Source organism: Notechis scutatus, chromosome 1 (assembly GCF_049901735.1).
Source record: "Notechis scutatus isolate UNSWTSFEM ecotype Mainland chromosome 1, rNotScu1.2, whole genome shotgun sequence".
Taxonomy (NCBI): Eukaryota; Metazoa; Chordata; class Lepidosauria; order Squamata; family Elapidae; genus Notechis; species Notechis scutatus.
The window spans coordinates 205,070,726-205,086,558 of NC_142009.1; the positions used below are offsets into that span (position 1 = coordinate 205,070,726).

A 15,833-nucleotide genomic window follows, 5' to 3' on the forward strand; every position below is an offset into this window, starting at 1 on the left:
AATGAGAAAATAAAGAAACACTCAAAGTAGATTGAAAAATAACTTTAGGACCTTACTTCACGGAGATATACAGCCAAAACACATTGCTCCATTTGCAAGAGAACTCCAAATCTCACTTAGGCTTATTTTGTAGTGAAAAGGAGCATTATTTCCCCCAAGAATGTGATACAATTCAGAACAAGCATTTATTAACTATCCTAAGTTCCATTTCTTATTACTACTTATTACTCTACAAATACTCTCTTATCATTTTCTATGACCCAGTCCAGCATCTAAGGTCTATATCTCAGCAGAACGAAAGAGCAAACATCCTAAACTATCTGTCAAAGAATCACCATCATAGAGTTTTGGAGAAGCTAAAGCTCGGGCAACACTTTCATATTTATTAAGCACAGAGAACAAAATTGTTCTCAGACTGCACTTACGTTATTGAAGTTTTGACTTTTTTTTATAAGTGTAAAGTAAATCTGGAATACTTTAAAGTATGAAAAATAATTTCTTCGGTTCTGTGCATACATATAAAAAAGGAGTAAAATGTTCCTACGTATAGATTATACATATAAATTAATTACAATAAAAGTCTGTTTATAAGTCCTGAAGTATGCCTTCTAAAATACAAAAGAGTATCCATTTTACATTTCTAGTGATACAGAAGCCTCTGCATGGCTTTCCTTCTTCATTAGTAAGTATCACCATCAGAGAATAAATTAGTTATTAATTTTCTGATTAGTGAAATAAACCAGGTGAAGATAAGAATGACCAAAGAAGAAGCTCAAAATGTTCCACAGAGGGTTTTATAATCTCCCAGAGGATGAACACACAGATTTATTTTTTATCTTTTTCCCCTGCTTGTCCCTTTTTCCATTTTAGTTAAGAATGCAAATTGCACGTCAGACTTTGAAGAATATTTTGCTAAGAGAAAACTGGAGGAAGGAGATGGACACTCAGTCAGTATAGCAGAGTACCTACAACGCAGTGATACCGCCATTATTTACCCAGAAGCCCCCGAGGAACTGTCTCGCCTTGGCACTCCAGAGGCCAATGGGCAAGAAGAAAACGGTGAGGACAGAATTCATTCTTAGCCATTCCTGACCTTTTGCAGCTGTTGCAATTATAAATGCACTACATGCCTGGATGTTTACCTTAAAATTGAAGAACAGCTGCAGAAGCATGGAATTTCATGAGCAAAGTCCAGGACTGTAATTTCAGCATATTGTGATATATATATATATATATATATATATATATATATATATATATATATATATATATATATATATATATATATATATTGAGTCAGCATATATATAGAATTTAAGAATACATAGAATGTTCTGTAGGTAAAGCAAATAGCAGACAAAATTATATTTTAAAGGACTGGTGTACATGCTTTAATTTTACTCTGGAACAATTTTAATCAAACAAATTAATAAATACTCATTGAGTCTAAGTCTCAAAATGCATCCATGAGGGGAAAGAAGCTGCTGAAAGAAGTATTCGTGAGGATGAAGCTAGTATATAAGGAGATGAAGAACTGGTAATTTAGCGAGTGACATCAATAAACAAAATATCTGTTTGTCTATCTTTCTGCCTTGGAGTACAGCAGGTAGAATAAAGTCTTATGAAAGTGTAAAACAAAAATTTGAGTTAATTTTCTAGTGAACAATATCCGAGGTGTTTTTTTTTCCCACGTGTGTCAAAAAATGATTGATGTGGTTTTCAGCCTAGGAAGAAATCATGGGTCTCTAGTGTAGACAGATTGGAGTGATTTTTGTCAATCCATCCTGCAGTGGGCAATAAGCCCATTAGCTGCCATTGATTTACTGACCTTTCAGCTGGCTTCTCTCTCTTATGTCTTTCGGTTAAAGACCTGCCACCTGGAACTCCAGATGCTTTTGCCCAACTGCTGACCTGCCCCTACTGCGACCGGGGCTACAAGCGTTTGACCTCCCTGAAGGAGCACATCAAGTATCGCCATGAGAAGAACGAGGAAAACTTCCCCTGTCCTCTCTGCAACTACACGTTTGCCTACCGCACCCAGCTCGAGCGGCATATGGTGACGCACAAGCCAGGGACAGATCAGGTGGGAAGGGGGGGGCTGACTTTAAGTGATTTCTTTCTATAATAACCCCTTAGAGAAATGATATTGCTTTGATTGGCAATCATTATTAATTTTTCATGGCATTTTGAAGATGCAGATCTTTTAATGGTAATAGCTTTAATTGAAGTCTAAATGATTTTTTGATGGTCTCTTCTAATATGATTTAATAGTCTTATGTTCACGATCGAATGAGTGTGTTAATTTCTAATTTGGAAATTTTATTTGCACTTAAACTTGACTTTAGTTTCATTTTTTTTCTGTTCCTCAAAATGTGAATGAAATTGTGGCATTTTAATTATATAATTATTACACATCTCAGCAATTTTAATCCTATTTTTCACCTAGTTTTATTTTGCTTTCTTTTACCCTATATGATCTCAAACATGTCTTTAAGAATCTTCTCATCTTATTTTTTTTTATTCCCAACTTTTTATTAAGCCTCATTTGTATGTTTCCTCAAAGTTTAGGACATTGGGTAAATTTTGTGGCATAGATACGTTGCATGCATTATGATTGTTTTAACAATGAATGATGACATTATCAGTCAACATCTGAAATATATACATCATAGCATCATATCTGCTACAATATTAATCAACATATCATTATCAGATATGCATTGCATTTAATCAGATAGAAACTGATTTGAATTTATTATTCAACTTTATTATATTAATAAAGAAGTTACTCAAAAGTGCTATTTTAGAAAGTTCTTCACATGCCAAAGGTTAATTTTTTGAGATCTGCTTCTTAAAAATTTATCTCTAATGCATTATAATACAAATCCCATTGGTGTGGACTGTGCCCAATCATAGTTTATTTCTAAAGAAAAGAAAATATACTAGTAGCTGAAATCTTAGCTGAAATACATTTTTATTTAGTGTTACATGTATCAAGTTTACCTTCTAATCAAACAATTTGATGATTGATTTTTATCTCTCACTTTGTTTCTGCAATCAGTAAACTGACCATTGGGGCAGAATTTAGCACATTTCCTTTTAAAGAGTCAAGAGGGTATAAATCTGTAACTTTGCCGCCTTCATGGCAAAATATTAAGATGGCATCGCTTTTTCTCCTTCCATTTCTCTGTTGCTTCTAACTATGAAAACACTAGGAGGAAAATGGCTGGATGTTTATCCCCTCTAACTGCCTTACATTTCACATGTGAGAGTGTGATTGTGTTGGCGCATTACGAATGGTAGCTTTGGTGTTGAAAAGTCCCCTCATTTGCTCATGGCATTTACAATTAGTAAATTAAAATGATTGTATCATATTAACAGTGGCACAACTAAAGTTTATAGTAGTCCTCAGAGGGCTGTGGGGGGAGACAAAGCAGCTGTTGCTGTTTGTTTATGCAACTCAGCAACATATGAGCACTGGTCCCTCAATGGGGCTCGGCGGGCTGGGCTCTGCTTGATCTTTGAAGGTTGCTGCTGTTTGAACAACCCTCCCTGTGTCCCATGTAACACCATCTGTCTCACTAGGAATGTGGGAAGATTCAGCACACCCTAGCAGTTGTCATACCGTTTCTGGGCTGTCTTTTCTGCAATAGTCTTTTGTGTCATTGCTGTTTGGTATGGGGTGGCGAGGGTGGGGGGAGGCTGACCTCCTACCTTGAACATCCAGACTAGATGACTGCAACTTTCTTTCTCCCCCCTGGTCAGAATTCAAAGTCACAGCACTTTTCTCACTTGTTCAGAAAGGTCAGCTGTGTTTGATTCTATCTTTATGCTGCTTTTTTAACTTGTTCTTTCTGCCAACTTCTTCCCTCCTGTTTTGTCCTGGCTACTTTGCATTGCAAAGGGGGAGAGAGAGAAAGAGAGAGAGAGAGAGACAGAGGGAGGGAGGGGGAATGAGAAAGAAAGAAAGAAAGAAAGAAAGAAAGAAAGAAAGAAAGAAAGAAAGAAAGAAAGAAAGAAAGAAAGAAAGAAAGAAAGAAAGAAAGAAAGAAAGAAAGAGGGGGTTAATTGTCAGATTCAGGATTTTTCACCCCTCAGCTGTGAGCACCCTCTGCATCTGATAACAAATAAATCTTGCATGTAATCACAATGGTGAATGATTCGGAGGCACGAGAAAGGGTTTCAGAGGAACAGTTTTTAAGCTGCAATTATGAAAAATTATACATCGCTACAGTTTGCTAGCAATATAACAAACCTTAGTTTCTTCTTAAAAATTAAAAACCCATTCTTCCCAACGTTGTATGTCTTAATATAATTCCAAGGCAAATGCTGAAAATGCCATCAAATTGGCTTCAGGTTTGCTGCCAACCTTTTGATTTTTATGGCAGCACCAATGAAGCAAACAAACATCCGTGCAGAGCTTCTACTTGGACAAATAAATACAAAGCTGCTTAAATAATTTTTTTTCCTCCTCCTCCTCCAAATGCAATCCTGCTATCCCTCTGTCCTTTTCCGTCCCTCCCCCTTTATATATAATTATGCACACACTCTCAGACATATATTTGCATAAAATTCATGCTGGTGTATTAATTCTCCTAGCACCAAATGCTGACCCAAGGAGCAGGCAACCGTAAGTTCAAGTGTACCGAGTGTGGCAAGGCCTTCAAGTATAAGCACCATCTGAAGGAACACCTGCGAATCCATAGTGGTAAGTCTTTGAGGTGCTGGCCCCTCGTGTGCATTTTGTTTTGTGGATTGGCTTTTAAGAAGGAGGATGGGTTAAGATTTCTGCGACTTTCTTTAGAACAGTTCGATAATGCTTTCTGAGTCAGCCTCATTTTCCATATGGTTCAGAAAATGGGGCTGGCTTCATTTCTACATTCTTACTGCCTCTTTGAGAAATATTGATTCTCTTACTTGTTCATCCATCCCTCTTTAAGTTTTCTAATTTTTCAAATATAAGTGAGAATCCGTAGTAATGAACATTAGTAATATTCTCCATCCAGCAGGATAATATCATGCTGGATTTCCTTGAAGCCCATCAAGATCTAGTTTTCACGGATGCCTTTTTCCCTTTCATTATTATTTTTTTCACATTAGTAATTTAGAGCAGCTACAAAGCCCAATGAACAGGATACTGACCTAGTTCCAACAAACACATAATGCAATTTGTTTTCTTTTGGCTTAATGTTATATATGAAGACACTTGGTATGTTTAAGGTGATGTGAAAGCTAGCCTTGGGTTGAATTCATATGTCACACTGAGGCATATTTGTTCTAATCACAGTTTCTTGAGCAGTTCAGTCTTACAGATAAGCATGATTATCAATTTATCAAATTCCTAGTTTCGTTCCCTCCCTTTTAAATGCTTTTTGCTTCATATTTCTATAAAGTTGTTAGATACAAACAAACCAGGAAACTAGGAACAAAGTGAGCATTTCATCTCGATTTCACCTACTGTTACACTAGGGTAAATCAATAACAAAAAATGGTTTCACTGAGAGTTTTTGCCCTAAAATCATGTTTTATTAATTGATACCTCCCTAATTATATATCAAACAATAGCAGAGTCCAGTAAGTGAAACCAGCCTTTTATAACTTATTCAAAACTTCAGTGGATGATGTTTGTAGCATAGGACATTTCATTCATTATACCCTTAAAAGTATGCAGTATCTGTAAATTATTTTTCCAAGTATCAAAAAGTATTATATAGACAAAGCAAACTTTGTCATCTCTTTGTCAGATATCAAAGATTAGCTGCAACTTTCCAAATTGACGTCTATTCAATGGAGCTGTTTGTTTGTTTTTTAAAAAGCAAATAATTATTTCTTTGATCTGTCACAGAACAATTGAAAAAAATGGAACAATTTGAATTTTTCAGTATATGAAAATCTAACTGATTTTTTCCCCAGTCAAAAAAATACTTATAAAGCTCAGAATTCTGGCTTTCCAATACAGTAGTTATATAACTTTCCAGTCTACTAAAAAGCTTAGTCAGAACTAAATTTCATTGATTCCTATAGAACATGCTTAGCACTGGATGAGAGAGCATCATGAAATCAGATAGTGACAATCTATTTCCATGTTATTGCCCAAAAATCAACATGGAGCTTGATATGTAGACTGACTTCATTCTAAGGGAGTCTTTACCCTACTTCTATAGGTAGATATATGTTGCAAAAAACAAACAAAATCCTTCAGTGTGATATTTTACAGACTCAAGCCTTATTGCACATTGTAATACATATAATAAAACATATTTTGTTAATATTTCATATGCTAACAATGAACTTATAACTCTCTAAAAATCAAGCAATGAATGTTGCTTTATAAAAAGTAGATCAATCCTGGGAAATTTTAATCCAAAATTAAGAACTTCTAAGTCCCAATGATTTTTAATTGGAGAAATATAAGTATGGCTCTAATATGCCCATTGAAGCAAATAGCTTAATTCAGACAGAACTACAAACCACCATTTCTCACTATGAGAATATTCTGTGGTGACATTTCTCCTTTCTTTTTCTCTTTCTCTCTTCTCTCTCACTAGAAGAAGTTTACTTATAATGCCAAAACTTCAGGAACTATGGTTGCATTTAAACTACAAGTTGAAATATAATTGGATCTGTGATCATAATTTGATCTTGTTACTCTTTGCTTAAGTAAACACAGTTTTCTGAATGCAGAAGTCATGGGAAACTCTCATTTGCTTATATTTAAAAGGAGAAATGGCTACTCTAATGATAGCCAGACTTTTATAGCTTCTTTTCATATAAGGACAATCAGAGATTCTTGCTTCATTTTACCTTAAAATCACTTAACTCTGATGGATCATTCCACTTGTTTTAATAATCTGAGTAGGAATCATAATTAAGGAGAAATATTCTTTAACTTTAAAAATGAAACTTTAAGTGAATCTAGCAGCAGCTCTATTTAAGTGCTCGTATTTTTTTAATGCAGTATTAGCTTTAGCTTTATTTGTTGAGGTGTACTTGACTGTGGCTGTGATCATCTAACATACCTACCTATAGTTAAGTGATCATGATTATTTAAAAAAATTCAGATCACACAATTTACTGACCTATAAACTAACAAGATAGATTGGTACAACATGCTAAATGAAAATATGACTGGTTGGTTGATGATTCAACATATTATGTAAATGTGGTCCATCTAGTTGTTAAAGGTTGTGAGATCTTGAAGGTTCTTACCAACAATGCAGGCTATAGTAGATATTTTCGTAGGTACAGGCACATAGGCCATTAAACTTAAACGTTGTATTTGAAAAGCAAATGTTATCACATTTTCTCATTGTGCAGACTGTAATAGTTCCTTAGAAAACACAGATTATGTGAGTTTTATAGTACTTTTTTTCTCAAGTTTGATGGACATTGATAGTTATTATTTATTAGGCAATGGTGCTGAACAATGAAAGGGGAAATATAATTGCTGTGTTGCTGCTTTGGCTAAGAAAAACTTGAGATAATTAGGAGATTTTAAGGACACAGGACAAAGTGGGAGGAAATCTGTCTAGAGATTTTGTGCAGCACATACAGATGATTTGATCCTAGGTCCCCACAATGTTTCCCGCACCCCACCCACCCTCAGTTTTAAAAGTTTCTAGTTTTGGAATATCACATGATTTTTTTCGGGGGTATATGCTAAACATAGCATTTATCATATTCTGTATCTCCCTTGTGTCCAACATTACACAATAGTATATAGAAAGTAAGTGGAAAAAGTAGCATTGTTGTAGGTCAATGGTGCAAAATCTATGCTGTACACTATCCAGAGTCGTTTGACACAAGATGAGTGGTGAATAAATTTCATAATAAATAATAAAGGAACTGCAAATGGCCTATCAGCTGCTATTTTGTATCTCCAGCATTTCTTAGACAGGGTGTGCAATTCTTTTGGCCTTCTGAGGAGGGGGCATTTTTGGAGTTTGGGAGGGAAATAGAATATTCTTGGTCCCCATTAATCTTCCAGGTCCCCTCTCTTAAAACAAATCCTAGCCCCACAACTTTTGAACAGTGACCCTTGATGCATTGTGTAAAGCTTTAAACAATGGGCACAGAAAAGTCCTGTGTTCTGTAGAAGGAATCTATGTTTGTAGTTCCCTATGTGCTCCCAAAAATTGTAAGCCTCCAAATTCTGAATTATTGAACTCATTCCAGAATGACAGAAAATGGAGTCCCATTTTGCCTCTTTCCTTTCTATTTCCTTATCTGTGCAATTTCCTGTGATTCATTATAAGACCATTGTTCTCCCTTACAACTAAATTCCACAAAACTGTGGCTTGCTTGAAACATAATTTGTTTCCAAATTAAGCCATGATTACTAATTCTCTTTTGAAGGCCATCATTGATGCATTCCTATCCACTTTTGGAAACCATCATATACAAAAGAGGAAGGACAGGATAAAAGAGAGCAAGCAGGAAAGAAAGAAAGAATTCAAGAGTATGAGACTTGTTTATAAATGTAAAAAAAAATCTCCCACAACTAAATGAACTTTCATAGCATTAAAGATTCAATAATTGAAGGTTTTAGATAAGAGATTAGGGATAAGTAAGAATCTGTGTTTGCTTCGGAGAGATATCTACTACTCTTTGATCTTTTCCCAGCAGATCATCTGAAAGTATCAACAATTAAAAGCCAAATAAATATCCATAACTTGTTCTCAGGCAGAATTTGTATTTTGTTTCGATTTAGGATGTTGTATGGGGGGGGAGGGCAAGTGAACATACTTATAGGGGCAGAATATGATATAGCTAACAGTCACAAACTCATTTATCTAGGGTAAAATAATTTATAGAAAATTCAGTGCTGTGTTATTCAAATAGAAAACTTGTTGTAAGGTAAATTCATTCAAACTGCATGTTGCCTGGGCTCATTTTAAAAAAGCTTTGCAAAATTATAACCTGCCCACTCTATTTAGGTATTACAAAGATTATTATATTTAGGTTTTCAAACTTATTTGCATAAGTACATTGCAGGATAAGCTTTATTCCCTTTTAAAACACACAGCCAGTTGTTAGCAGCAATCAAAATTATGACTACCAGAAAATTAAATATTTTAGATAATTATTTCCACTTGGAGAGTTAAACATAATTTGAAAGGTAGGAAGAAAATATAACATGAAATGCACAAACTTTGCTAGCTTGCCACAATCTAGCTGCTGCAACAGAAATCTAAAAACATTTGTGAGTTTGTGACTTACTAAAATTTAATCTTAAAAAATTCATTGCAGGTGAAAAACCATATGAATGTCCCAATTGCAAGAAGCGTTTCTCCCATTCTGGTTCATACAGTTCACACATCAGCAGCAAGAAATGTATTGGTTTAATCTCTGTAAATGGTCGAATGAGAAACAATATCAAGGCGGCTTCTTCTCCTAATTCTGTATCTTCCTCACCAACCAATTCTGCCATTACACAGCTGAGAAACAAGCTGGAAAATGGAAAACCACTTAGTATGTCTGAGCAGTCAGGCTTACTTAAAATAAAAACAGAACCACTAGATTTCAATGAGTACAAAGTTCTGATGACAACTCATGGCTTTGCTGGTGCTAATCCATTTATGAACGGCAGGCTCGGTGCAACCAGTCCAATAGGAGTCCATGCTTCTACACAAAGTCCAATGCAGCACTTAGGAGTGGGAATGGAAGCACAATTACTTGGATTCCCAGCAATGGGGAGCAATTTAAGTGAAGTGCAGAAGGTCCTACAGATTGTAGACAACACTGTTTCTAGGCAGAAAATGGACTGCAGCCCTGAAGAAATTTCCAAACTGAAAGGTTACCACATGAAGGACCCATGTTCTCAGCCAGAGGAGCAAGGCATTACTTCTCCTGGTATTCCACCTGTGGGTCTTCCAGTAGTCAGTCATAATGGTGCCACTAAAAGTATTATTGACTATACATTAGAAAAAGTTAACGAAGCCAAAGCTTGTCTCCAGAGTTTGACTACGGATTCAAGGAGGCAGCTCAACAACATTAAGAAAGAAAAGCTACGCACCCTGATAGATTTGGTGACCGAAGATAAAATGATAGAGAACCACAATATACCCACTCCTTTTTCATGCCAATTCTGTAAAGAAAGTTTTCCTGGACCCATTCCCCTGCATCAACATGAACGGTACCTCTGTAAGATGAATGAAGAAATCAAGGCAGTCCTCCAGCCTCATGAAAATATGGCTCCTAGTAAACCAGGTATGTTTGTTGATAAGCAAGCTCTCCTCCTATCATCTGTACTTTCTGAGAAAGGAATGCCTAGCCCTATCAACCCATACAAGGACCACATGTCTGTACTTAAAGCATATTTTGCTATGAATATGGAGCCAACTTCTGATGAACTACTGAAAATTTCCATTGCTGTTGGCCTTCCTCAGGAATTTGTGAAGGAATGGTTTGAACAACGAAAAGTCTACCAACACACAACTTCCAGGTCGCCACCTCTGGAAAGGAGCAATGCCAAGGTGGTGCTGGCTGCCACCAACAACACTCCCATGAAAGACTCTTTGTCAGCCAGATCCCCTTTAAAGCCTATGGACTCTATAACATCACCATCTATCGCTGAACTTCACAATAGCGTTACTAACTGTGATACTCCTCTCAGGCTAACAAAACCTACTCACTTTACCAATATTAAACCAGTTGAGAAATTGGACCACTCCAGGAGCAATACTCCTTCACCATTAAACCTTTCTTCCACATCTTCTAAAAACTCCCACAGTAGTTCTTACACTCCAAACAGTTTCTCCTCTGAGGAGCTTCAGGCTGAGCCTTTGGACTTGTCTTTACCAAAACTAATGAAGGAACCCAAAAATATAATAGCTACAAAGAACAAAACAAAATCCAATAGTGTAAATGTAGACCACAACAGTGTTTCTTCATCGTCTGAAACCTCAGATGAGCCACTGAACTTGACTTTTATCAAGAAAGAATTTTCTAATTCAAACAGTTTGGATAAAAGCACTAATCCAGTATTTGCTATGAACCCTTTTAGTGCCAAACCTTTATATACCACACTTCCACCACAGAGCGCATTTCCCCCAGCCACTTTTATGCCTCCAGTTCAGACCAGCATTCCTGGCCTACGACCATATCCTGGAATTGATCAAATGAGCTTCCTACCACATATGGCCTATACATACCCAACTGGAGCAGCTACCTTTACTGACATGCAGCAAAGACGGAAGTACCAGCGGAAGCAAGGATTTCAGGTAAGGCTATGACTTATTTCATGACTGTAAAATAGTTAATGAAACCTCATTCTAAAGCTTTGTGACTCATTTAGTTTGTTTTTAATGAGTAGGTGTTTTAAAAGGAGAAATGAAACTTATAAGAATGATTAAGGTAGGCATGAATTCATACACAGGAAAGCTTTACCTAGTAAGCTTGTAGTGGCAAAGTAAAAGGTGCTGAGAGAAATAATATTTCCATATGTAAAATAAATATAACCCTGACTGACACTCTGCCCCCATTCCATCTGCACCCCACAACCTCCATTATATGGCTTCATTGGTAAAGTGTTCACCACGATCCTTAGAATTTCTCAGAGAATTATGTGACAATGATAATACAGCAATAAGCTCTTTATAATGGGTTCTGACTAATCTTTATAAAGCTATTAAAAGGTTTATGAAGATCCTCAGACCAGACTTACTTTCATCTCACCTATTCTATTTTTCATATATCTCTGTACCACCCACTCATCCTGTCCCACAGACCTTTTGGGAAAGACTCTAAACAAATTCCAGGACTTAAGGAGTCATAGTCTTTGTTTACGCAGAAGGTTCTAATGATTTGCCATCTTCAAAAAAGATTAAATCTTGAATTAGGGTGCTGTTTTATAAACTCTAGGTAGTAAAAGCAAACTGGCTCATAGATCACATCTACTTTCTCTACTTTAATAGCTACTACCTAGGTTGCAGATAGGAAGCTTCCCCATTATCTCCTACAAGATCTTTCTTTAAACTTGAGATGATGAACACTAAATCAGGGAATTCATAACAAGCATACACTGTACTCTTGAACTATAGTCTGACATTGTTTTTAACTGAATAGAAATAGCAAATGTAGAAATATGGTATTTTGGTCAAATTCATTCATTCATAGGGAGAAAGTACAGTATATTGGTACATAAGCAGACAGACAAACAGACAGACTTTCCTATATGATCCATTAGGCTCCATTAATACATTGACATACCGGTAAATATGTTTTCTATTTTCAAATGTAAAAATCAGGTATAGTTTAATGTTATAGACCATAATCTCTCTTTGGACAATAGGAGCATAAGTAACACAATGCCTCTACAATAGCTGTTTTACTATTCCAATTTATAGTACATCTGCCCTTTTTTCAAATGTATTTAAGCTTATTTAATATTCTCTGATATAAATTTGTACAAGAAACTGAACTGTCTGATAGCAAATGGAAATGTATGTTATCATGAAAGTTTGTACTCTCTTTGGATCAAGACAAAATAAATATAAAGAAATTTAATAATTCACTGATCCACATTCATTACTACTTAATGCTGAAGGCTGTTTTAACATAGACAGTGCATTGATAAAAAGTGTTATTAATATTCCCAATTTCAACTTACAAAATTAAATATAAAATTGTAGCTCAAGGCCTTTAGAAGGGAGACATACATGTAAATGGATTGCATAGTAATATTTTGTACCTAAATATAAAAATTGGTTAAACGCATTCTAACTTTTACAGTGTGTGTGCGTGTGTGTATGCATGCGTGCAAGATAAATCTATGTGGCTGTAACTTGTGTATGCATGTCCATGTGTGTGCGCACGCATACCAACACACATCACACACATATGCACAAATATGGCATGAGTTTACATTTAAAAACTCATGCTCAAAGCTGTTCTGCAAAATAAAATACCTGCAGAGCTAAAAGTCATGCTATAAAGTTAATGTCAATATCCTGAAAAATTAACAGGTAGGTTCATATATCAAGTGAAGCTTAAATTTGTTTGTTTTCCTTCTTGAGCAGTTACATACATATTATTTTATCTCACTAGTAGAACTGTTGTTTCAGAAGCACAAGTTTAAGCTTCATTTGATATATGGACCTATACATTAATTTTTCAGGATATTGACATTAATCTGAAGACTCTATCTCTAGGATTTAACACAAATGTAAAGTTAAAAGTTTGCATTTTTTATAAGATTTGGATCCACTCTGGCATTTCATAATTCCAGTTACTTTGAAAAATTACCCCTGAAATATAAATGATGTTAAAGCCATAGAAGTGTAGTTGTAGTAATGCTTGTTTTAATTTCAAAGAATTTCAGAGCAGGATATGAAAAATGAAATATTATTTATTACTTATTGAAGGCTGCCTTCCATGCACAATCTTATTTTGAAAACCTTACTCTCCGGGTTTCTCAAAGTAATCTGAATACCAGAATTCAAGATACAGTCCATGTAAAATATGACCCTACTACATTCTGAAATATATTATTTTGTCTGCTTTGTATATTTCAGAATTGCTATAGAGTGAGATATAGAGGAATCACAGTTACTGTCCCCTCATATCTTTGTAGCCCTCTTGTGAACTCATTGATTTGTTCTTTGAACCAGAACATGTTCAAACGAATAGAAATATGTGATCTTGCTTGTATGTCTCTGAAAAACAGAAAAATGGAGGATAAGGAACAAGAAAAATGAGTTACTTGCATTTCCTTCTTCTCTCCCATTCTCATCTCCAAAAGGTGCTCATTCAATGTTGATATCTGTGGTCGTACGACAAAGTATTACATTATATTTTGGTCACATTGTCACTTTTCACAGGAATAAATCCCAAAGAAATACGTGGAATTGACTGTTTTTGATTTGTCAGTTACAGATGGTCTCTGATAATGATTTTCTGTTCTCTTCCACTGCAAAGACATACCATTTCATAATATCAGACACTAGAATCTCAAATTACTCTTGGCATTTGACCACGCTGCTATCTTAGCTACTATACCGTTATTGCCATGTCCTTCCAGCTCACTACAGGGAGAGAGCAATTGCATGCCAGCCTATGGGGAAGTCAATAGAGCCTAGCTGCCGCTTGAAAATGAAACTTTTCAGTGATGTAGGCTTATGTACCATTAGATTCTTCACTCTTCTTTCTAATAATTCATATTATTATCTTCCTTGCGATATCACAATATTGGTATAAGTTCATTTATAAACTTTAGAGATAAGAAGGAAATAAATATCTAATACAATGTCACCACAGTATTGTAAATAAGTATTTCTAAATATGATAGGAAAAATATGATTCTTTGGAAGCCCTGTGTTATCTACAGTATATTCAGATTCAGGAGACAAGTGAAGCATATCTAGTTTGATCCAAACATGTCCTTCTATGGGAAGGTACTGTCTGTTTGTAAAGGGCACAACTTAGGTAATCTTTTCCTTGGAGGAATTCATTCTTTCTTCTTATAACCTTCAATGTCACCTTTCAAACTGTTTGGAAGAATCTCTTGATCTTCTGAAACAACCATAAAGGTTGCTGCTGGGATTTGCAATCAAAAGTGGATTTTTTTTAAAAAAAAATGCTGCCATTCTATCTTTAAGATCATCATCAGCAGAACTGTGATACATTTATGGAGCACTGGCATTCAACAGAATGTACAAATAGGTTTGCAGAGTTTTCCCAAGAAACGTGTTCTTTAGGATATGGTTCCACATTTTGAAAAAGTTGCAACTGTGAACTGGTGAAGCCATTTAATACTTTTAAAGATAGGCTGTGATTAACATGTGATAAGAACATAAGAAAAGAAAAAAAATGGAAACAGTGGTTTTATACAAAACATGTGGTTGTTTCACAGGGAGAATTGCTTGATGGAACACCAGATTACATGTCAGGTCTTGATGACATGACAGACTCTGACTCCTGCTTGTCCCGAAAGAAGATCAAGAAGACAGAAAGTGGCATGTACGCATGTGACTTATGTGACAAGACATTCCAGAAAAGCAGTTCCCTTCTGCGACACAAATATGAGCACACAGGTATGGATGATTGCAATATATAGAGACAAGACTTAAGAACATAGGTAGTTCTACAGAATAAAACACAGTGAAGGTATGGAACAAAATGATGCTCGTTGCTTATTGCAGCTCTCCATTTCCTTCCATTGTTCAATTCTAAACAACATGTTAAAGCTCATTGAAATATGTTTTTTCTTTAAAAAAAAAAACTTAGAAAAATGAATCCATTGACTAGGACAGCCTGTGTAATTTCAAAATGGGCAGAAAGTTGAATGAATGCCTAGTCAAGAAATAGCTAGTCAAAAATTAGCCAGCAATAGCTAAATTCTAATAGTCATCCATGTTCAGGAAAATGATTATTGGTAGGTATATAGATCATGAAATGTATTCTTTCTATATAAATAAGCATGTGCATGAAAACAGACAAGAGAACTACATTTGTAGAGTCAAGAGGGACTTCTGTTTTAGAAGGTTTTTTAATTTTTTTTTGCTTCTACACCACTTCTTTCATATCAGTCATATAAAATATATATTGTTAAGTATAGTTGTTATTTTCTAAGGAATAATTCCTCACAATATGACTGCTTTCAGGAGGCTTTCTTAAAATTGCTCTGATAGGTTGTGTGCACTTAACTACTGCCCAGAGCTACAGTGAATGGCCTCCTTGTGATACCTACATCATGAAAAGAAGGTCTGATTACAGAACATTGTGAAAAAATAAGGATCATTATCTTTGGTGAAAAGCTGGAAGCTATTATGGAATAGCAATCTAAAAATAAATGTAATAATTTTGTTTCTAACACATACACAAAAATATACACC

At 35.3% G+C, this 15,833-nt stretch overlaps 1 protein-coding gene across 7 annotated transcripts in view; it reads left to right on the forward strand.

Annotated features, from left to right (window-relative positions):
* ZEB2 (zinc finger E-box binding homeobox 2) overlaps window positions 1–15,833 on the forward strand; it is a 170,674-nt gene that overhangs the window by 138,982 nt on the left and 15,859 nt on the right. For all 7 annotated transcript variants that reach the window (XM_026673510.2, XM_026673507.2, XM_087950071.1 and 4 more), the window contains 5 exons: window positions 871–1,059; window positions 1,869–2,083; window positions 4,600–4,708; window positions 9,250–11,222; window positions 14,852–15,032. In XM_026673510.2, the coding sequence (XP_026529295.1) occupies window positions 871–1,059; window positions 1,869–2,083; window positions 4,600–4,708; window positions 9,250–11,222; window positions 14,852–15,032 (2,667 nt within the window). The remainder of the gene's footprint in view (window positions 1–870; window positions 1,060–1,868; window positions 2,084–4,599; window positions 4,709–9,249; window positions 11,223–14,851; window positions 15,033–15,833) is intronic.